Below are 23,005 nucleotides of genomic sequence, written 5' to 3'. Positions count from 1 at the left end.
GCAGGTACCCTCTAAAACAACACATAACTGTGATCTCCCTCTCTCAAAAACGTCAAACGTTACTGCTCAACAACGTGTAGATGATAATGTGTGCTAAACAAACAGGTATCACTAGCTAAGCGGAGGCAACGTGCGCTACAAAACGTGGCGAGAGGTAGAGCCACTCGAATGGAGGCTGGCACGTGAGTGAGGAGGGCCCCGCCCGGCTCCCTACTCCTGAGGTCCCACCTCCACCTTCCCTTGGACCAGCCTGTCTCTTGGATTTGTGCAAATACATCGTTGCTGCAACTGAACTCTAATACTTAGCGCGATGAGAGAATCGGAATGTTCAAGCAAATTATACAAAAAAACCCGATCTAAATCCGTTAAGTAGTTCTCTCGTGAAAAGAGGACAGACATACAGACAGACGCTGGATTTTTTATATAGAGAGAGATAAGTGAGGCCATAGGTTGTGAAGAGAAACTTCGTAACATTTTTGCAAAATTCACCTTCAATACAAACTGTAAATCAACTGGACCAAGGACACGATTGTTTCATTAGACCCTCAAGGGACATAAATCAATGCATACCTACCTGCCTTCAACCATCCTTCTAATCCACCCCGTTACTAAAATCCCTTGGTTTAATAATCTCTGGTCTCACCTGTTGTTATTGGGAGTAGGAGAATCACTCAAGAGTGCCCCCTACTGATTAAACTGCTGGATTACCTGTTGCTGCATGTTCCTCTGTGCCTGCAGCTGCCGCTGTTCTTCTGCTTGGACTCTCCTGACCACATTCTGCAAGGGCAGAAAAGGATTAATTACAGAGTACAAAACTTCCACACTGCAAATGGAGTGAAGACTGCAAAATGGGAATTCATAAAAGGTGGAGGAGATTGACACTGCAAGGGCACTGAGCTCCTGTTTCTAACATTTTGTGATCAGTTATTTAAAGTGTGAAACATCACCTAAAGTCCATCCATCCATCCAGTTTCTAACCCGCTGAATCCGAATACAGGGTCACAGGGGTCTGCTGGAGCCAAACCCAGCCAACACAGGGCACAAGGCAGGAACCAATCCTGGGCAGGGTGCCAACCCACCGCAGGACACCAATTTAGAATCGCCAATTCACCTAACCTGCATGTCTTTGGATTGTGGGAGGAAACCGGAGTGCCCAGAGGAAACCCACGCAGACACGGGGAGAACATGCAAACTCCACGCAGGGAGGACCCGGGAAGCGAACCCGGGTCTCCTAACCAAGAGGCAGCAGCGCTACCACTGCGCCACCGTGCCGTCCTCACCTAATGTCACCATCGGTTATCCAAGACGTGATGTGAACATAAAGGAGGGTTGCAGTACAGCAGATGTACAAAGGATTCAGAAAGTATTCAGCTCTCTTCACTCTCTGCGTTGTAGATTTCATTTTAAATTGACACATTTGCTATTTTTGCAAATCCAAAATAACAAAGTGACGACATGCTTTCAGAAAGGTTTCCAAATTTATTAAAACTGAAGTCTGTCCATCTTGTAAGTATTCACACCCTTGGCTTTGACATTTCAAGTTGTCATCAGGTGCATCCTCCACGCTGGTATCTGGAAAGTTGCCGGTTCGAATCCCCTTTACTGCCAAAAGGGATTCTACTCTGATGGACCTTTAACCTGCAATTGCTCCAGGGTGCTGTACAATGGCTGACCCTGTGCTCTGACCCCAAGGGGCATGCGAAAACTAACAAATTCCTAATCCAAGAAATTGTAGAAGGTGAAATAAAGAACAAAAAAAAATCCTGTTTGCTTTAATTCTCCTTGAAGTGTGTCGAGAACTTGACTGAAGTCTACCAGTAGCCAACTGAATTGACTGGACGTCTTTTACAAAGGCCCACACGTGTCCTGTGTATCGAAGGTCCCACAATTCACACTACATGTCAGGACAAAAACAGATCTAAGGCACTCTCTGTGGACCTCTGTGATCAAATTGTGGTACGGCATAGGCCAGGGCAAGAGGATCAAACCATTTCTAAAGCCTGTGAGTGTTCACAGGAGCACAGTGGCCTTGGTAATTGTAAAATGGAAGAAGTTTAGAACCACCAGGACTCTTCCTAGAGTTGGCCTCCAAGCCAAACTAACTAACCAGGCAAGAAGCAGCTTGGTCAAGGAGGTGAATAAGAACTCAATGGTCACTCTAACAGAGCTTCAGAAATCATCTGGTGAGACTGGAGAACTTGTTGGAAGGATGACCATCTCAGCATCACTCCACCAGTCAGACGTTAATGGTAGAGCAGCTAGACGAAAGCCTCTCTTAAATATAAGTCATATGAGAGCCTGCTTGGAGTTTGTTCTGATGAGACAAAAACAGAACTGTTTGGGGCAGTGCTCCATGTATTGTGTCTGGCGAAGACCAAGCACTGCCCAATACCACCCTTCTGAAGACATGTTTCACTTGGGCATTATGAGTTTTTGAGTGTAGATTGATGGGCAACAATGGCAAATGTGTCTTTTTAAAATTAAATCTACGACACAATAAAATGTGCAGAAACGAGAGGGAGCTGAATGCTTTCTAAATGCACTGTAAGTGAAGGCCGAGGACGTACAGTGAGAGAGAGCCCCTACCTGGATAATCTGGTCATTCCTCAAGTCATCTTCATCTTCTTCATCAAGATCTAAATAGAAAGAAAATACTTTGTGGGAAAGGCAAAAATCAAACATCATTTTACAAATTACAGAATATCTCACACCGTTTGTGCCAGCCAAAGAAACTATAAGCGACATTTTTTGAATAAATGGGCCTGTGAGTGTAGGTACCTTTGTGACAAATCATGGCGTATGAATGAGAGACGGCTGTGCTGATTGTGCTCATGCAAGTGTACAGGCAATCACCCAGTTCCCCCATTAAGCACTCCGTGGCCGCACGCCATTTCCTCCCACACACAACTACACTCACTAAGTCTGAGCAGCACCTGCTGTGGTCCACAGATCACAGACACACTTCACCACAATTAGGATTATTTGGAAACTGTATTATCTGCACTTAAAATGTGCTAAGCACGCTTGCAATGCATGATACTCGAACATGGACTTTGGGCAATGACCTAACTCCATAGATCCACGTGACTCTTTTTAAATGTACAACCAGACGTGGCCTTAGGGGTGTATGGGGCCTAGGGCTGACCAACCCAATGCGGGGCTGGTTTCGTCAAACGATGTTACCGGTATGTGTGGACTGTATAAACTTGTGAGAGATTTTAATAAAAAAAAATGTTAACGTACCGTATATACTTGCGTTTAAGTTCTCCCGCGGAAAAGTCGGGGCTTGATTTTACTGCATAATTTTCGGTATTTTATAATGTCGGTCGTGTAAGTTGAATGCGGAAAACTCATGCTATTGGTCCAAGAGATTACGATATGCTAACACCCACCTGAGAGAGTAACCACGGAGCACACAGCCTTTTATTTCTCTCTATTGTACCTACGTGACCACACGGTGATACCCGAACAATTCTGAAGCGACATTTGCACTGTTTTGTGTCTCACATCCCATACGTCTTTATCATAAGAGCATCCCTTATCTACAATGGAGCATTTGATCAGAAGCAAATATGAAGCTGGTTTTAAATTAACACTGGTTGAAGTGGCAAAAGTAATTGGTAAATCCGCTGCAGCTAAAAAATTTCATGTGTCTTAGAAACTGGTGCGAGATTGGGAGGACCAAGAAGATGTAAAAAAAGAAAAAAATTAATTGTCATATTTTTTGAATGGTCAAATAAGTCGGGGTCTGATTTTATGATCAATTTTTCCCAGACTTATACGTGAGTATATATGGTACACCGGATTTCTCATTTTCTCTGCTAAATTTTTGCAAGATATCACGCAGACTTTATCAAAATATAACAATATAATCTGTTAAAAAAAGTGCAATTCATAATTCATGACAATACCACGACAGTGAGAAATGCGATGCGGTGTCATGCGAAAATTAGCAGGGTCTCTTCTAGAAAAGTATACTCTAGAGCACGGGTGTCAAACTCCAGACCTGGAGGGCCGCAGTGGGTGCAGGTTTTCATTCTCACCCTTTTCCTAATCAGTGACCAGTTTTCACTGCTAATTAACTTCTTTTCCCTCTATTTTAATAGCCCTGTTTTTTAGGATTAAGTCCTCTGAATTGATTCTTTTCTTCATTAAATGACAGCCAAACCGAAACAAGACATGAAATGAGCCAACAGATGAGCAGCTAAATTGGGGCTTCAAACTCCAACTAGTTCCTTAATGAGAAGCTGATTCTTGCTGTTAATTAAACCAGTTATTCAATTCCATGGCTTGTTGCTGCTCTCTTTTTGCCACAGCAGACATTTCCAAAACTGTTGATATTCTGTTTTTTTCTAAGAACTCCTAAAATGTTTCGGTAACCTGAGGGATCAACCTTTACTGAGACCTTCATCTTTATTTTCAGATTCTGTTTGATGGGTACAGGTGAGCTGGTCATGTCCTGCTTGTTTTATGTCTCATTACTGTCCGGCTGCTAATTAAGGAAAAAACAACTAAGGGGCCTGAGTCGAGCTAATTAAAGCTAAGGCTAAAGAAGTTAATTAGCATCAAAAACTGGTCACGAATTAAGAAGATGTTTAGAATGAAAACCTGCAGCCACTGCGGCCCTCCAGGACTGGAGTTCGACACCCCTGCTCTAGAGTCTTGATATGCAGGATGTCATAGTCATAACTCACGCTGATGTCATGTCAGCCGGTTATCATGTTTTTGTGCATTAATATTCGGACATGTTTATGGCCTACAAATAAAATGTGAGTTTCAGTGTTAAGACAGGAAGTGTGAAATTAACGTACAGGTGTCATTGTGAAATCTCTTACCGGTTTCCAGGTTCAGAGACGAAAATCCACTTTTCTTGCCTTCCGACTGGAAAAGTCATTGATGACATCTTCATAGTCTAATGTGGATGCCATGTCTTTTTCTATAGATAGGATCGCCAGACCGCAAAGCCTGTCTTGAGACATGGTTGATCTATACTGGAGAATATAACTTGACACATCCACTCGAACAGGTCACGCAGACCTCAAAAGCGGGACCCCCTTAGGCGTGGGGTCGGGGGCAGCTGCCCCACCTGCCACCCCTAAATGCCGCTCTTGCGTACAACATGAATCTCTGTGTTTTCAATATAGCTGCTCTGTCATTGTTGGAGCAGCTTTTTTTTCAGAACTCCATTCTTGTCTCAGTTCACCATCATGCAGACCCCCTCACTAGGGGCCAGTGGTCAGATCACACTCCATCTTAAATATGTACCGTTTGAATTTAAGCGTCAGCAGTGTCTATCAGTCGGTTAAGCATGTTGATTCACACTGAGGAGGGCGTGTAGTGTTAAAAGACGGATTAAGGAACAGTGCCAGCCGCATGCTCACGAACAATGAGAAGGTTAAAGGTTCTGGGTGATCTGAGATGCAACATTAAAGCAAATCAACATACCTTATCCTCCCCACCTTTCCTACAAAAGTCACTTTTGATGTCCTAAGATATGTAGAAATATTGGTTTTAAGTCAACATGTATGTCATTCAGTCAAGGCTTGCCATTTATTTGTTCATTTTGACCCCACACCCAACACTCTCCCACCCCCATAGCTGTTCCCTAGTGCCACTTACAGGCACCATCAGCTTCACCCTCTGATCATTCCTCTGGCGTCTGACCTTTTAGAAGTCCTTACCTTGATCCTTCATTAAAATGATGCACTTGGCAACCATAGGGTGGTCATTGTTATATCGGCGCATCAACACCGTAGCTTTCTCCAGGGTGACTTTTCCATGAAACTTTTCCCGGAAGCGCCTTACGCTCTTCTCCAGCTAAAAAAAGAAAAAAATGAAAGGGGCAATTAATTAAGAATTGCAAAATGGAAGAACTCTTCCTAGATTTGGCCGCCTGGCCAAGCTTACTGACCAGGCAAGAAGCACCTTGGAGCATAGAAGCCTGAAGAATTGTGAAATGGAAGGAACCTCCAGGACTCACCCAAGAGTTGGCAATCCTGCCAAATTGAGTAACCGGGCAAGAAGGGCCTTGGTCAAGGAGGCAACCAAATACTCCAACAACTAATGGTCACTCTAACAGAGCTTTAGAAGACCTCTGCTGAGATGTGAACCTTTCGGAAGGGTGACCATCTCAGCATCACTCCGTCAGTCAGGCGTTTATTCTAAAGTGGCCAGACGGAAGCCACCCTAGAGTCAAACACATATGACAGCCCACTTGGAGTTTGGTCTTATGAGATAAAAAACTGAACTGTTTGGGCAGAGCTCCATACACTGTGTCTGGCAAAGACTAGGCTCTGCTCATCACCTTCTTGATACCACATTTTCACTTTGTCATAATGGTTTACTGAGTGTGGATTGATGGGCAACAATGGCAAACATATCCTGTATCGGAGAGATGACAAAGAACCCAATGGTCACTCAGAATTCCTCTACTGAGACAGAAGAATCTGTTGTAAGGATAACCATCTCAGCAGCCCTCCATCTATTAGGTGTTTATGGTAGATGGAAGCCACTCTTGAGGCATGTAAAGGACTCTGAGCACATTGTCTGGTCTGATGAGATAAAAACTGAACTCTTTAGGCAGAACTCCAAGCAGTGTGTCTGGCGAAAACCTCGCACTGCTCATCGCCTGCCTAATATCATCTTTACTGTGAAACATGGTGGTGGCAGGATCATTCTTATGGGGTTCAGGGATAGGGTGACCAGTCAGAAATGAGGGAAGGATGAATAAAGCCAGACACAGAGAGGTCATTGATTGTCACCTGCTCCAGAGTACACATGACCTTAGACTGGGGCAACATTTCAGTATGACAATGACGTGAAGCATACAGCCAAGACAACACTGGAGCGTCTTTGGGACAAGTCTCTGAGTGTCCTTGAGTGGCCCAGGCATAAACCTTACAGAACATCTGTGGAGACACCTGAAGATGGTAGTTCACAGATGCTTCCTATCCATGCCAATGAAGCTTGAGAGGATCTGCCAGGAGGAATGGGATAAACTGCCCAAAGCGAGGCGCGCAAAGCTTCTAGAGACTTAACAAGAAGACTCAAAACTGGAATTGCTGCCAAAGGGGCTTCTACAAAGTACATTTACATTTGTTTGCTTGGCTGATGCTTTAATCCACAGCGACTTAACAAAAGAGGTAAACATAATCGAGTAACATTAGGCCTGGGCCTGCTTGTTCAGCAAGTATAATGGGACAGGTGACAAAAGTTGACTGCCACAAGTGAAAGGATGTAATAACTAATAATTAATTTTACAATCATAGATTACAATTGATAAAGCAATTAAACTTAATATAACCACAAATTAACCAACAATACAAAAGATCACAGAGCAAAGTCTTGAACAGATATTCATGGAACAGATGGGTTTTCAAACGCTTCTGACTTAAAAGTCTGAATACTTCCATAAATTAGAGAGTTTACTTTTTGTTTTTTAATAAATGTGGAAACCTTTCTGAAAAATGTTTTCACTTTGTCATTATAGGTTATTGAGTGCAGATTCACAAGCAAAAACAGTAATTTTATCCTTTTAATATTTAACATATAACCAAATGGAGCGTACTGAAAGTGAAAGGGGGCTCAATATTTTCTGATTGCACTCTGGGTCCAAATCAGAATGGCCAGTAAAACTGAAAAGACAAAAAAAAAAGGTGGGAAGTGTAAAAATGGAGCCGAGTTACAAGAGACAGGAAAGTTACCTAAAGCCTCGGCAAAGAGATGCAGGAATCAGACGTCACATCTAGGAGCCCCTCCAGATATCGGGTCCTCATATAAAAGAGGACGGAGCACAGCTGTTTACTGACAAAACAAAACTTCTCTCATCTTAATAATCCAAGGAGATCTGTTTTGCTTCTTGACCTTGACTTTTGCTTAGTGTTTTACTTTTGTCATTTGATCTTCATTCTGATTTCTGGCATGTTTGGCCCCATAGTTGAAGCAGACCAAGTTACTGTTCTAGCCTGCCTTCCAACCATTATTTTTACTTTAAAAGAGAAGACTTTCTTATTTGCAGTGGTGGTGGACAGGCCGACAGACGAGATTAGACAGGAGTCCCCGTGGACTGTGATGTTTGCTGATGACATTGTGATCTGTAGTGAGAGTGGGGAGCAGGTTGAGGAGACCCTGGAGAGGTGGAGATCTGCTCTAGAGAGGAGAGGAATGAAGGTCAGTAGGACCACCACGACAGAATACATGTGTATGAATGAGAGGGAGGCCAGAAGAATGGTGAAGATGTAAGGAGTAGAGTTGGTGAAGGTGGATGAGTTTAAATACCTGAGATCAACAGTACAGAGTAATGGGTGTCAGGAGTGATTTGTGACAGACGGGTATCAACAAGAGTGAAAGGGAAGGTCTACAGGGCAGTAGTGAGACCAGCTATGTTATACGCGACCAAAAAACAGGAGACAGAGCTGGAGGTAGCAGAGTTAAAGATGCTACGATTTGCATTGGGTGTGACAAGGATGGACAGAATTAGAAATGAGGACATTAGAGGGTCAGCTCAGGTTGGGAGACAAAGTCAGAGAGGCAAGAGTGAGTTGGTTTGGACATGTGCAGAGGAGAGATGCTGGGTATAATGAGAGAGAGGTGCTAAGGATAGAGCTGCCAGGCAAGAGGAGAAGAGGAAGGCCTAAGAGAAGGTTTATGGATGTGGTGAGAGGGGACATGCAGGTGATGGGGTGACAGAGCAAGATGACAAGGACAGGAAGAGATGGAACAAGATAATCCGCTGTGGCAGGAGCTGAAAGAAGACAAACAAGTCTACACTCAATAACCCATAATGAAAAAGTGAAAACATGTCTTCATCCATCCATCCATCCATCCATCCATTATCCAACCTGCTATATCCTAACTACAGGGTCACGGGTGTCTGCTGGAGCCAATCCCAGCCAACACAGGGCGTAAGGCAGGAAACAAACAAAAAAAATGGATGTGCTGAGAGAGGACATGCAGGTGATGGGGTGCAGAGGACAGAAAGACATGGAACAAGATGATCTGCTGTGGTTACCCCTAATGGGAGCAGCCAAAAAAATAAGAAGAAGAAAAGAGAAGTTTCTCAAAGATGCTATCAAGAAGTTGTTAGTTTTAGGACATCTTTTTCGTTTTTCTTTATTGCGTGTTTTTTCTGCCACCAATGAAAACTGGCAGGTCCCAAAACACATTTTTTAGAACAGAGACAGGAGGTGAGGCTTAAGGTTAGGGTTAGGTTACGTTAGACTGAATATAAACCTAAAGACTAGTCGAGGTCAATACAGTAAATAGTTTTATAGATCCAAAACACCAGTGCCCAATCCAAAACACCATTGAAGATACAAAGCAAGATTCCAGGCTACCTGAAGCTCAAACTCACTGGTAGACAAGGAATATGATTAGAGAGCTCATCCACAAACTCGGACAAGTCAGTCAGTCAGTCATTTTCCAACCTACCATATCCTAACACAGGGTCACGGGGGTCTGCTGGAACCAATCCCAGCCAGCACAGGGCGCAAGGCAGAAACAAACCCTGGGCAGGGTGCCAGCCCACCACAGGGCACACACACATTAAGCCCACACTAGGGACAATTTAAGATCGCCAATGCACCTAACCTGCATGTCTTTGGACTGTGGGAGGAAACCCAGGCAGACACGGGGAGAACATGCAAACTCCACGCAGGGAGGACCCGGGAAGCGAACCCACAGGTCTCCTAACTGCGAGGCAGCAGCGCTAAACTTAGACAAACGAGACAGATAATTATTAACCTATTGTTTAATTTTGTACACTTAATAGGCTCTATGAACACTCTCTTCTGAATTCTGCATCAGCCAGTTGCTGCACTTCCGCCATTGATGTCAAAACAGACTGGCTATGGCGTTTTTCATCCGATCGCTTTAAGATGTGCCCAGGCTTACGGTAAATGACGTAAGTCGCAATATTCAAACACTGTGCCAAACATCAGGAGTTAAAAAGGAAAAGGGTTTCAAATTCTATGTTTCAAGCTACATCCACAATTACGAAGGTAAGATCTAGATGTATTACAAACATGTGTCAACTATGAACTTACACGGGACAAATATGTGATTACATTAGGCTTCCTTACAAACACAGAATTTAAATATTTGGTCATACTTTATTCAGGGACAGACGAATGTGTATGTAAGCGTAATACATAATCACATGAGTCTGCTGGACATCGTACCTTTTGAAAAAGCAAACATTTCTGTCTGAGCCAGCAAAACTATGAAATGCCGAATCGCTGCTTCATTGTAAGGGTCTCTGTTTGTTTCCTCAGCTGTAGTATCTCCTCTCTGAGAGACTTGTTTTCAACAAGCGCCAGGTCGCCAAAGCATTGCTGTGGTCTTCAAGGATTTTATCCTCCTCCTCCTCACCCGGTGTGTCATCCTCCATTGGTCACTTTCTCCTCTCCTAAGCCCCCGGTCTTGAAAGTGTAATGGAGAAACTGTTCCACTGCTGCTCCCTTCATTGACAGTTGCCGCTCTGTCTCAGACCCTGACTCGCAGAAATCCTCTTTTTTTTAAAATCCCGGCTACAAATTGGGGTATGGGGACTAACTGTAAAGCTCGACGATCCATTTAGATCAGGTTTCCACCTCGGAGGGAAATTTATGTAAACTAAGCACCTTGTTGTAGTTACTGGAAGCGCGATATAAAGGTACACAACAATGTTCAGCTGTAGAGCTCTCTGTAACCGGAAACATAAAACTTCTTTTTCACAGACATTCTCGCCACTAAACAAAAATCACAACTGCTGCTGCCTCGCAGTTAGGAGACCCGGGGTTCGCTTCCCGGGTCCTCCCTGCGTGGAGTTTGCATGTTCTCCTCGTGCTGCGTGGGTTTCCTCCGGGCGCTCCGCTTTCCTCCCACAGTCCAAAGACATGCAGGTTAGGTGGATTGGCAATCCTAAATTGTCCCTAGTGTGTGTGTGTGTGTGTGTGTGTGTGTGTGTGCCCTGCGGTGGGTTGCCGTCCTGCCTGGGGTTTGTTTCCTGCCTTGCACCCTGTTTTGGCTGGGATTGGCTCCAGCAGACCCCCGTAACCCTGTAGTTAGGATATAGTGGGTTGGATAATGGATTGGCGGTTCTAAATTGTCCTTAGTGTGTGCTTGGTGTGTGGGTGTGTTTGTGTGTGTGGGTTGGCACCCTGCCCAGGATTGGTTCCTGCCTTGTGCCCTGTGTTGGCTGGGATTGGCTCCAGCAGACCCCCGTGACCCTGTATTCGGATTCAGCGGGTTAGAAAATGGATGGATGGATGGATGGATAATGGATGGATGGCTAAAACCTATATTGGGACATAATCAATAGAGGAAAAAGGCTTAATAGGCTTTACACACAGAGCTGACGTACTTCCGGTAATATCCCAGCACACTCAGTCACTTTCTTTCTCCATACAGTGCTACCACCGCGCCACTGTGTTGCCCATATAGGTTTTAATAAATCTTTATTGTGTTTTCATAATGAAAATTATTTTCAGCTCAGGTTTCTTCCCACAGTCCAAAGACATGCAGGTTAGGTGTGTGTGTGTGTGTGTGTGTGTGTGTGTGTGTGTGTGTGTGTGTGTGTGTGTACGCCCTGCAGTGGGCTGGCGCCCTCCCCGGGGTTTGTTTTCTGCCTTGCACCCTGTGTTGGCTGGGATTGGCTCTGGCAGACCCCTGTGACTGTGTAGTTAGGATATAGCAGGTTGGATAATGGATGGAAGTTATTTTCAGTTATCAGGAAATATTCTGTACAGTTTTCTTTACTAGTTTGTTTTTTCAGGGTGCTGTTGTTTTGTGAAACTCTCATTAAGACGCAAGGACATCCAGAGAGTAAAGTAATTAATGTCATTAGCAAACCATTACAAGAATAGGTGAAAAGCTTGTGGACACCTCACCATCTCAAGAAACGGAAAGAATAAGTAAGTCCCAGAAAAAATAATATGATATTAAAAAATGTTTTAAAACCTTTAAAATCGTAACAGTGCTCAATTTTGTTAAGGCAGTATGTCTCCTCACCCCACTGCCTCCGTTTCTGTCCGTCCAGCCTGATCGCACCACCTTGTTTGATCTTCTGTGATCACAGCAAAAGTCTTTGGAGTGAAGGTGAAGTTTAACTAAAGGACTGTATTATTAATATTATTATTATTACCATCTGAATTATTACATGGTGACTCCCTCAACACTTTGGACCTGCTTCCAAGATGGCTGCCCCTTGCTGAGTGTTTGTAGTGCAGACATTAAGTTTGAAGAAGTCATCCATTCTTTTCCTAACCTGTAGATCCAGTTCAGAGTCATGGGGTGGGGGGCATCTGAACACATGCAAGTGTTGGTGTGTGTGTGTGTGTGTAACATGTCCCACTGTAATGGCCAACACAGACTGCCCGATGTGTTAAGAATGTGAAAGGGAAAAGAATCTGAATGTCAGCTAAAAGTGTTCCTTGAAGATCTTCTCGATCGAGCACATATGAGTTATTGACATTAAGATTTTAATCATCCAGTAGTTTTCTAAACTTTATTCTAATTCAAGTGGTCAAAGGGACCCAAGCCCGCTGATGTCATTGTGAGATAAGTAATGGTGCTGGACAGTTGAGGATCACCTCCTAGGCCAGTGGTTCCCAAAGTGTGCACTGCAGCGCCCTGGGGAGCTGTGAAATATTACAAAATTGTCATCATTTTACTTCCATTTTCAATTCAATGTCTGGCAGACCTGGTGCAAAGCAGTAACTCACTTAGTAATAACCGTTTGCGGAAGCCTCTACAAATGGTTACTAACTGGGAACAGAAAATCCGAACACATTTCTCCAGTTTTGATGTCACTACACTGGTTGCCTGTGTCATTCAGGATTGACTTTAAAATACTGCTTATGGTTTATAAAACCTTAAATAATCTCGCTCCATCTTATATATCGCAATGCCTGACACGTTATATTCCAAATCGTAACCTTAGATCTTCAAATGAGTGTCTCCTTAGAATTCCAAAAGCTAAATTTAAAAGAAGTGGTGAGGCGGACGGCCTTCTGCTGTTATGCACCCAAAATCTGGAATAGCCTGCCAATAGGAATTCGCCAGGCTGATACAGTAGAGCAGTTTAAAACACTGCTGAAAACACATTACTTTAACATGGCCTTCTCATAACTTCACTTTAACTTAATCCTGATACTCTGTATGTTCAATTCATCATAATAACTATTCATGGTGGCTCTAAAATCCATACTGACCCCAACTCTCTCTTCTGTTTCTTTTTCCGGTTTCTTTGTGGTGGCGGCCTGCGCCACCACCTACTCAAAGCATCCTGATGCACCAACATTGATGGACTGAAAGCCAGAAGTCTACGTGACCATCATCATCAGGTCCTTCCATGAAAATCCTAAATACAAAGAGGACTGTTTGACTTATGTTAGGTAGATTGCCCAGAGGGGACTGGGCGGTCTCGTGGTCTGGAACCCCTACAGATTTTATATTTTTCTCCAGCCTTTGGAGTTTTTTTTTTGTTTTTTCTGTCCACCCTGGCCATCAGACCTTACTTATTCTATGTTAATTAATGTTGACTTATGTTTATTTTTTATTGTGTCTTCTATTTTTCTATTCATTTTGTAAAGCACTTTGAGCTACATTTTTTTGTATGAATATGTGCTATATAAATAAATGTTGATTGATTGATTGAATAATTAAGCTTCTCAATTGTTTTAGTAGTTTGTCGAATTTTCTCGCTACTTTGTGTTCGTATGTAAATAGCTGTCGGTTTCGTGCGGTCTTAGTGTTGAATTAGTTTTCGGAGATTGTATCAACTGTACAGTATATTGTTGTGATTAAGTCAAGTAAAGTTTTTGAAGTATTTCTTCTCGTATGTATTTTTAAAAATGGACCGTTTTTTTACTAAACAGTAATAAACGTTGTGCGAGTCAAAATAAAGAGAGCACACTGTCGACCAGAGTGTGAAGAAGCACAAATATCAAAAATATGATGACAGTTATTTGGACTTTGGTTTTACGTTGACAGAAGTCATGGTGAAGAGAGGCCGCAGTGTGTACCGTGTATGAAAGTTTTGGCACCAGAGTGCATGCTACCAAGTAAGTTGAAAAGCCATTTAGAAACCAATCATCCCAGCATGGTTAGTAAATCTCCTGACTACTTTACCAGAAAGTTAAAAAAGTAAAATCAACAAAAAGGTACTTTTATAAGCAGGCATCAATACCAAACAATGCATTGCTAGCATCTTACAAGGTGGCACATAGAATCGCGCAGACTTCTCTCGTTCATGCCGGCTGGCTGGCTCATCCTCTTTTTTTTTTGCCGCAATGCCATGCTCTCACTCTCCAAGCCTTTTTCCTTTCCTTTTCATCTCTTTTTTTCAATCTCCCTCTGTTCCGGCCCGTTCTTATATGGCTCCGTGGGCGCAGTGTCTCAATCGCGCACCGCAGGAAGTTGATTTAGTAATTGAGAACAATCGCACCCTCACGTGCAGGTGCCACTCACCCCAATTACTCCATCAACTCACCCGCGGCAGCGCAATCGCACCCACAGAGATGGACACAATGAATGGATAATTTAAAAGCCACCAGTCTTTTGTAGCCGCGGACCCGCAACATCACAATCCTACTAATTATAATTAGTTGAATTTGTTCAATTACATTTTTTGGTGATCTTAAATACGTGTTTTATTTATTTTTACTTAACCCTTTAATTAAAAAAAAATATTGGCTATTTCTCGAATTAGAATTTGACTTTGGTGCACCTTGGGAAAACCTGGATTCAGCAAGGGCACCGAGAATCGAAAACGTTTGGGAACCACTCTCCTAGGCCCACCCGAAGTATGCAGTACCACTCCAAGGTGAAAGGGGCACTATCACTAATGGTCTCACCTACTTTTTCCCTCACAGTGCGGAGAAGACACTCAAAGAGGACAATTGAGCGAGAGAGAAATATGTCGCGTTTGAACTGACAATTAGGGCAGACATTTTCTGCAAAAAAAGGAAATGAAAATCTACTCTCTCTCTCTCTCTCTCTCTCTCTCTCTCTCTCTCTCTCTCTCTCTCTCTCTCTCTCTCTCTCTCTCTCTCTATATATATATATATATATATATAATATATATATATATATATATATATATATATATATATATAAAATCCTAAGTCTAAAAGTGCAACGATTTTATGTCACACTTTAAATCGGGCTTATTTTAAAACCTACATATATATGTTTGGTATCATTCTTTTCAGAATTTATCAAACTTTAATGTGATGTTGTTAGATTTTCAGATTCTTATTCCGTTTTTAAATTAGAAACTAAAAAATATCAAGCATGCAAAAATATCACATCCCGCAAGACGAGACTTAACCAAGAGTGCCAAGAGATTTAACCACGCCCAGGGCCAGGAAATAAAAGACAAAGAGTAGGACAGCTGCTGTACAGGCTTTTAAATGTTCGAAGCGCAGCGCGAGATGCAGATCACACGGCACGGCAGCAGCAGCAAGCCAGCAGCTAATCGAGCAAAGGAGGTAAAACAAAAAACTACAGTGTTACCTCGGTATACGTCCTTAATCCGTTCCTGATCCTTCGACTTACACCAAACAGGACGTATACCAATCAAATTTTTCCCATAAGAAATAAAGGGAAAATGATTAATCCATTCCGATGAAAAAAAATCCTATCGTTATTGGCATATTATACATTGATGGGGTTGTATATAATAATTTAAACACTGCTTAATACTAAAATACATAAATACAAAAGCAATTAGATGAAATAAATGAAAAGGTAACCTCACTTTACTTTTTAATAACGTCTTTGTTTTTCACAATCGTTGATACCGTCGTTCTCGGCATACGGTATGCAGCAGCCATGTCCCAGATACGCATGCCACCTTCATACTTTTCAACAATCAATTCAAATTTACATGAAAAAACACAAAATCACGTGAAGATTCACAGAGAGTTATAGCACGGGTTGTTCACTGAATGCTGGCAACTGGCGTTCTGACGCTCGTGGGCAGTCGTGGCTTTGTCTCGAGAGAGGTAAACAAGGGTAGTGCGCGGTGTTCTAGCACGCGAGTCGTGTTCCAAACAAAGGTCGTACACCAAGCAAAATTTTCAACATCCAAACCGGACGTAGACTAAGTTGGACTTATTCCAAAGCGGACGTATACTGAAGTACCACTGTACTTGTTTCCCTTTGTATCAGCGTTTAAGAGGGAATTTCGGAGGAGCGACTGCGTCTCCTTGGGATGCATTCAGCCCACCTCTTCACAACGCGAGTAGCAGACTGGCTGGGATTGGGCACCAAAGTCACCGGGTGGGCTTGCCCCTCCAGTTAAATTATAAAATGAAAATGTAATTTCTCTTTTGCCATTTGTTTTTCAAACTCTACGCACAAGAATGATCCAATGTCAGTCCCGCCCCTTCTGCTCCAGGCAGTATAAGAGCCGACTTACCCCAAAGGTGGCATCGCATTTTATACCTGAGCTGCCAGGGGGTACAGAGCTCTGCCAAAACCCTGACCCAATGCAATGAATCCCAAGCAAGGCATTAATCCAGGTGAGCACCAAGTTCTTTTCTGTTTTGTTTTTTTGTCCGTACTCAGGATAAAGTGGGTTTACAAAATGGGTGAATGGATGAAGGCTGCATTCAAATCATGTCCTAAAAACTCTATCATTACTGCTAACTTGATGGGCCGATCTGCCACTTCATGGTGCTTGAACCCTTGTGTGGCTCCCAGTTGGGATTCACCTCTGCACTGAGCCTTGGGTCTACATGAGTTTCCATAACTGGCACCCTACTTTTACCAGTGCAAGTAGACCCATGAAGGACTGGCATCCTGGGCAGACCGAGTCCTACTTTTGTTCACACTGTTGGTAGGACCTACGCCATTTTCCACTTGGCAAATACAGTTTTGCTTGTTGCTTTGTGGTGAAGTTCTAAATGTGTTTCTGTTTTCTGTCCCATGCAGCCAGAACTGGCTCTGGCTTTCCACTCCCCATAAAAATTTGCACGGAGTTCAGAAAATGGAAGGATAGGATAGAATACACAAATAATTCGTTTACAGTCAGTTATTGAACAGAGCCACACACAAATGTAATTAATCAAGTGGAGGACACGACCTCTTCGCTATGAACACGTCAGCGTAAATCCCGCTTCGGTCGACGTCGCATTCTCAATGCATCGGCGCATCTCTCAGTCGGTCAGAGTTTAGGGGGGTAAGGAGGCACGTCAAACCCCGTCAACGCCACCGACTTTGCAAAGAAGAAGCTCGCGTTCAGCGCCACTCACGTAGCAGGCAAGGAGAGAAAAAACAAAAACAAGAAGGAGAACTCAGAAGACACAGAAGAGAAACCCAACTGCGACAATACCTCGATTTCTTCTTGAAGCCTTCGGTTCATCTGCCTTTCTTTATTAGCGCAAGTGAAACTTTACGGGCCACTCGAACCAGGTGGCCGCCTCCAGATACTTTGACCGCACGCTTTAGACGGAGGATGGCTTCTGCTCCTCCCTGCACGCAGCTCCAGCTTCCTAGCTCGCAGTTTCCTTGTTTGTGTCAAGTGTCCAAGTAGTTTTTTGAACTTTCAGTTTCACAACCGACGTGTACAAGTAAAGCAGCGCCGCCAGGAGTCGCGGTTTGAAATCCCGAACGGCTCCCTGCGATTAACGTAATGGACGCTGTAGAAAAAAAAAAGCACACACTTTTAATTTACAGTACGTAGTAATACAATCAACGGTCGAAAACGTTTTTAAACACATACATGCACGCGTCTTTAAATATAAAGACACGTTTGAACTGATTATGGCAGACATTTTCTGCAAAAAAAGGAAATGAAAATTATAATTAAAAAATGAAAATGCAATTCCTCTTTTGCCATTTATTTTTCAAAGGCTACGCACAAGAATGATCCAATGCCAGTTTTCGCAACGTGTACACCCTGAACAATCCTGGTTCTTTATTGGCACTGGACTGTGTGTGGTTCTTCACTTTTAAAAAATGTGTCAAGAGTATGTTTTCAGAGCGATGCCATATGTCCGTCTCTTCCATGATACAGTTTAAAGACAATTATCATTATTGTTGTTTGTTCGTGTTATTGTTGGACTGTGTAGGTCGTCAGACGTTAAGACCGAACATCGCTAGTAAGCAAAAATAATATAAAACAATATAATCGGACAATTGCTTGGAGTCCGATGTCTAAAAATGTCGCGTCGCCCAGGGACGTTTCTGGAGAGCAGATTGCGCTGTGCAGGGTGCTGACAGAGCAGATTGCGCTGCTGAGGCTCACAACATAAAACATTTCTTTGTGTTCCGGTCCCGTCCGGACAATTTTTTTCTAAACGAAACAAAGATAAAGAGTCTCAACACAGGGCTGCAAGTAATGCGCCCTGTCCACTAGACGCTTGCCTAGACCTTTTTTGCCCACTTTTGCTTCACTGGCTTCCTGTGTCTTACAGAATCGCATATAAAATCCTACTAATAACCTACAAAGCCTTAAATAACCTCACGCCAAACTACATCAGTGACCTTCTCCATCACTATGTGCCTGCCTGCCCACCCACTAAGGTCCTCTGATTCTGGCCATCTTGTTGTGCCCCCCACTAATCTACACTCCATGGGTGACAGCAGGGCCTTCAGCTGTATAGCGCCCAGACTCTGGAATGACCTACCGAAATTAATCAGGTCAGCCGACTCCATGAATTCTTTTAAAAAACAACTGAAAACTCATCTGATCAGGAAGGCTTTTAGCGCTACTTGACTTAATTACCCTGCTCTCAGTTTACCTCTCATGTAACCTGTATGTGTGTGTGTGTGTGTGTGTGTGCCAGATCATCGATTGTGTTGTCTGTTAGGCTTTTCTCTGAATTTACTGTCTTAATCTTCTTTCTTTATTTATTTGGTTTGTACAATGCTATGTACTGTATACCCTGCCGTTCTCTCTTAAAAGTGCGTTCTCTGTGAAGTGCCTTGAGCATGGGAAAGGCGCTATATAAATAAAATGTATTATTAGAATCAGCCCTGTTGGGTTGCTGTAAATGTACCCCTAGTTGGGAACTTCTGCCATAGGGAAACTATTTTTGCTTCCCAGAAGACACATCCACATGAAGGACACATAAAAAAAAAAACTTTTTATTTATTTATCAGACCATAAATTGATGGTAACAGATCTGTGAAATAACACGGGTTGCTGATTTTAAAACATCTTACGACAGCAACTTCTCCTAACCATCCAAGAACAGTTTGGTGACCAACAATGAACAATCCAGCATGATGGAGCACCAGGCCATAAGGCAAAAATGAGAACTACAGTAAGTGACTCGGGGGAACAAAACATCGAAATGTGGGGTCCATGGCCAGGAAACTCCCCAGACCTTTAATCCCATTGAAAACTTGTGGTCAATCCGCAAGACGCGGGTGGACAAACAAAAACCCACCAATTCTGACAAACTCCAAGCAGTGATAATGCAAGGATGGGCTGCCATCAGTCAGGATTGGGCCCAGAAGTTGATGGACAGCCTGCCAGGGTGAATTGCAGAGGTCTTGAAAAAGAAAAAATGGCCAACAGTGCAAACATTGACTCTGCGCATAAACTTAATGGAATTGTCAATAAAAGCCTTTGAAACTCATGAAATGCTTGTAATTTTACCCGACAAAAAGATCTAAAAACACTGAAGCAGCAAACTTTGTGATAACCAACACTTGTGTCATTCTCCAAACCTTTTGGCCACGACTGTACATTTACCTACTTGGCAGATGCTTTTTTCCAAAGTGACTTACAAAAGCTGTAAACATAATCAAGTAACATTAGACCTGAGCCTGCTTGTTCAGCAGGTGTAGTAGGACAGGTAACAAAAGCTGATTGCCACAAGTGAAAAGATAGAATTATAACTAATACATTTACAATCATAGATTAACAATCGATAAAGCAATTAAACGTAATGTAACAACAAATCAACCAACAAAATGAAATCTCACAGAGCAAAGGTTTTTCTGGTTTTTTTTCAATCATCCATCCATCCATCCTTTATCCAACCCGCTATATCCTAACTACAGGGTCACAGGGGTCTGCTGGAGCCAATCCCAGCCAACACAGGGCACAAGGCAGGAAACACACAGATTAGACAGATATTCACACTATGGAAAGCTCTAAACCATATAATGAAAAAAATGATCTTGCTCAACTGGAAGAATCCTAGCCCAGGGGTCGCCAGCTCCGGTCCTGGAGGACCACCGTGGCTGCACGTTTTCATTCTAACCCTTTTTTTAATGAGTGCCTTGTTTGTGCTGCTAATTAACTTCTTGTGAATTCATTTTAATTGACTTCTCTTTTATTGATTTCTTCATCATTCCTCTGAATTGCTTCGTTTCTTTCCTTCAACAGAAATGAAATGTGAAGTGAGTGAGCCAACAGAAGACCAACTCATTCAGGGCCTCAAACTCCAACCAATTTCACTCCAACCAGTTGCTTCATTAGGCGCCGAGTCTTGTCGTTCATTAAACTCGTTCTTTAATTCCATGGTTTATTGCTGCTCTCGTTGTGCAATAGCAGACATTTCCAAATTGCTGATTTTTCTCTTTTCTAAGAGCGCTGGTTAAATGTTTTGCGGACCTGAGCAGATCGACATTCCTGAGACCTTCATCTTTCTTTATTTTCAGATATTGTGTGATGCCCACAGTTTGCTGGTCCTGTTTTGGCTTATTTTGTATCTCATTATTGTTTGGCTGCTAACTAAGGAAAAAGAAACAATTAAGGGGTCCGAGTCTTCAGGAGCAAATCAATTAAAATGAATTCAAAAGAAGTTAATTAGCAGCAAAAACAGGTCACTCAGTAAGAAAAGGGTGAGAATGAAAACCTGCAGCCACAGGGGGCCTTTCAGGACTGGAGCTGGCGACCCCTGTCCTAGCCCACCTCTTTTAAGTCCGTGGGTAACTGATGTTATCTACAATTTGAAACTGGAAAAAATCAAATTCTCACTTAGAGGATCTGTGCAAAACTTTGTTAAGACCTGGCAGGATCTCATCAATAACATTTTAGAATAAGCGTTTCCGTATATTGGAGAGAAGGACTTTCCCTCTTTACTACTCTCTGGCTGTTGGCCTTCCTCTCTTTCTTATGGGTGGGAGTGGAGTTTAATTTAATTTTGTTAAGTTTGACTTGATTGTATGGAACGTTATATCCTTTTAATAAATTCAATAAAAGACAAAAAATAAATAAATTATGGGATAACCCCAATCCCCTCTCTCGTATGTATGTGAAAATATCTTGTATGCATGGGATATGTTTATGTACCTACAATGTAGGAGATGTTTTCATTTACGAAAAGGGATACCCGAAGCACACTTTTGTAATTTTTTTTTAAATCTTAATTTATCTTCTCATATGCACGTGAAAGTATTTCGGACATAAGTGAAAACATCTCGTATATATGTAACATTATCCTGTACGTATGTCAAAACATCTCGTGTGTATGTGAAAGTATAATGGCTATCTCATAATGTTTTCTATTTTCTGTATTAGGTGAGGTTTGTTAGGGAGACTTTATTATCCCAGGGGGACAAACAGAAGACATTGTTCCAGAGATCCAATAGATACAACAAAGATTTGACAACCAGTGTTACTGCATAAACACACACTCCAGATCAATACAAAGAAGACTAAATACTTTCAGCAAAACACAAAATAATAATGCCAATTTTAACATTTAGATAGATAGATAGATAGATATGAAAGGCACTATATGATAGATAGATAGATAGATAGATAGATAGATAGATAGATAGATAGATAGATAGATAGATAGATAGATAGATAGATAGATAGATAGATAGATAGATAGATAGATAGATAGATAGATAGATAGATAGATAGATAGATAGATAGATAGATATAGATACTTTATTAATCCCAAGGGGAACTTCCCATACTCCAGCAGCAGCATATTGATAAAGAACAATATTAAATTAAAGAGTGATAACAATGGCGGTATAACAGACAATAACTTTGTATAATGTTAACGTTTACCCCACCAGGTGGAATTGAAGAGTCTCATAGTGTGGGGTCTCCTCAGTCTGTCAGTGGAGCAGGACGGTGACAGCAGTCTGTCGCTGAAGCTGCTCCTCTGTCTGGAGATGATCCTGTTCAGTGGATGCAGTGGATTCTCCATGATTGGCAGGAGTCTGCTCAGCGCCCACCGCTCTGCCACGGATGTCAAACTGTCCAGCTCCGTGCCTACTATAGAGCCTGCCTTCCTCACCAGTTTGTCCAGGCGTGAGGCGTCCCTCATCTTTCTGCTGCCTCCCCAGCACACCACCGTGTAGAAGAGGGCGCTCACCACAACTGTCTGATAGAACATCTGCAGCATCTTATTTCAGATGTTGAAGGACGCCAGCCTTCTAAGGAAGTATAGTCGGCTCTGACCTCTCTTACACAGGGCATCAGTATTGGCAGTCCAGTCCAATTTATCATCCAGCTGCACCCCCAGATATTTATAAGTCTGTACCCTCTTCACACAGTCACCTCTGATGATCATGGGGTCCATGAGGGGCCTGGTCCTCCTAAAATCCACCACCTGCTCCTTGGTTTTGCTGGTGTTCAGGTGTAAGTGGTTTGAGTCGCACCATTTAACAAAGTCCTGGATTAGGTTCCTATACTCCTCCTCCTGCCCACTCCTGATGCAGCCCATCAGCAGTGTCGTCAGCGAACTTTTCCACGTGGCAGGACTCCGAGTTGTATTGGAAGTCTGATGTATGTTGACTGAACAGGACCAGAGAAAGTCCAGTCCCCTGCGGTGCTCCTGTGCTGCTGACCACAATGTCAGACCTGCAGTTCCCAAGACGCATATATTGAGGTCTGTCTGTAAGATAGTCCATTATCCATGGCACCAGGTATAAATCTACTTCCATCTCTGTCAGCTTGTCCCTAAGGATCAGAGGTTGGATGGTGTTAAAGACGCTAGAGAAGTCCAAAAACATAATTCTTACAGCACCACTGCCTCTGTCCAAGTGGGAGAGGGATTGGTGTAGCATGTAGATGATGGCATCCTCCGCTCCCACCCTCTCC

General features: G+C 42.8%; 1 protein-coding gene across 1 annotated transcript in view; it reads right to left on the bottom strand.

Annotated features, from left to right (window-relative positions):
• The window catches only part of shfl (shiftless antiviral inhibitor of ribosomal frameshifting), a 31,742-nt gene extending 14,204 nt beyond the window's left edge, over positions 1–17,538 (bottom strand). Inside the window, exons 1-4 of the mRNA XM_039770357.1 lie at positions 17,318–17,538; positions 5,682–5,817; positions 2,587–2,636; positions 709–777 (exon numbers count right to left, since the gene is read on the bottom strand). Coding sequence (XP_039626291.1) covers positions 709–777; positions 2,587–2,636; positions 5,682–5,817; positions 17,318–17,347 — 285 coding nt within the window. The 5' untranslated portion in view covers positions 17,348–17,538. The remainder of the gene's footprint in view (positions 1–708; positions 778–2,586; positions 2,637–5,681; positions 5,818–17,317) is intronic.
• Between the last annotated feature and the right edge of the window lie 5,467 nt (positions 17,539–23,005).

This window comes from Polypterus senegalus, chromosome 12 (assembly GCF_016835505.1).
Source record: "Polypterus senegalus isolate Bchr_013 chromosome 12, ASM1683550v1, whole genome shotgun sequence".
NCBI classification, from domain to species: domain Eukaryota; kingdom Metazoa; phylum Chordata; class Cladistia; order Polypteriformes; family Polypteridae; genus Polypterus; species Polypterus senegalus.
The sequence above is the reverse complement of the archived record's forward strand: the minus strand, read 5'-3'. Positions and strand labels throughout refer to the sequence as shown.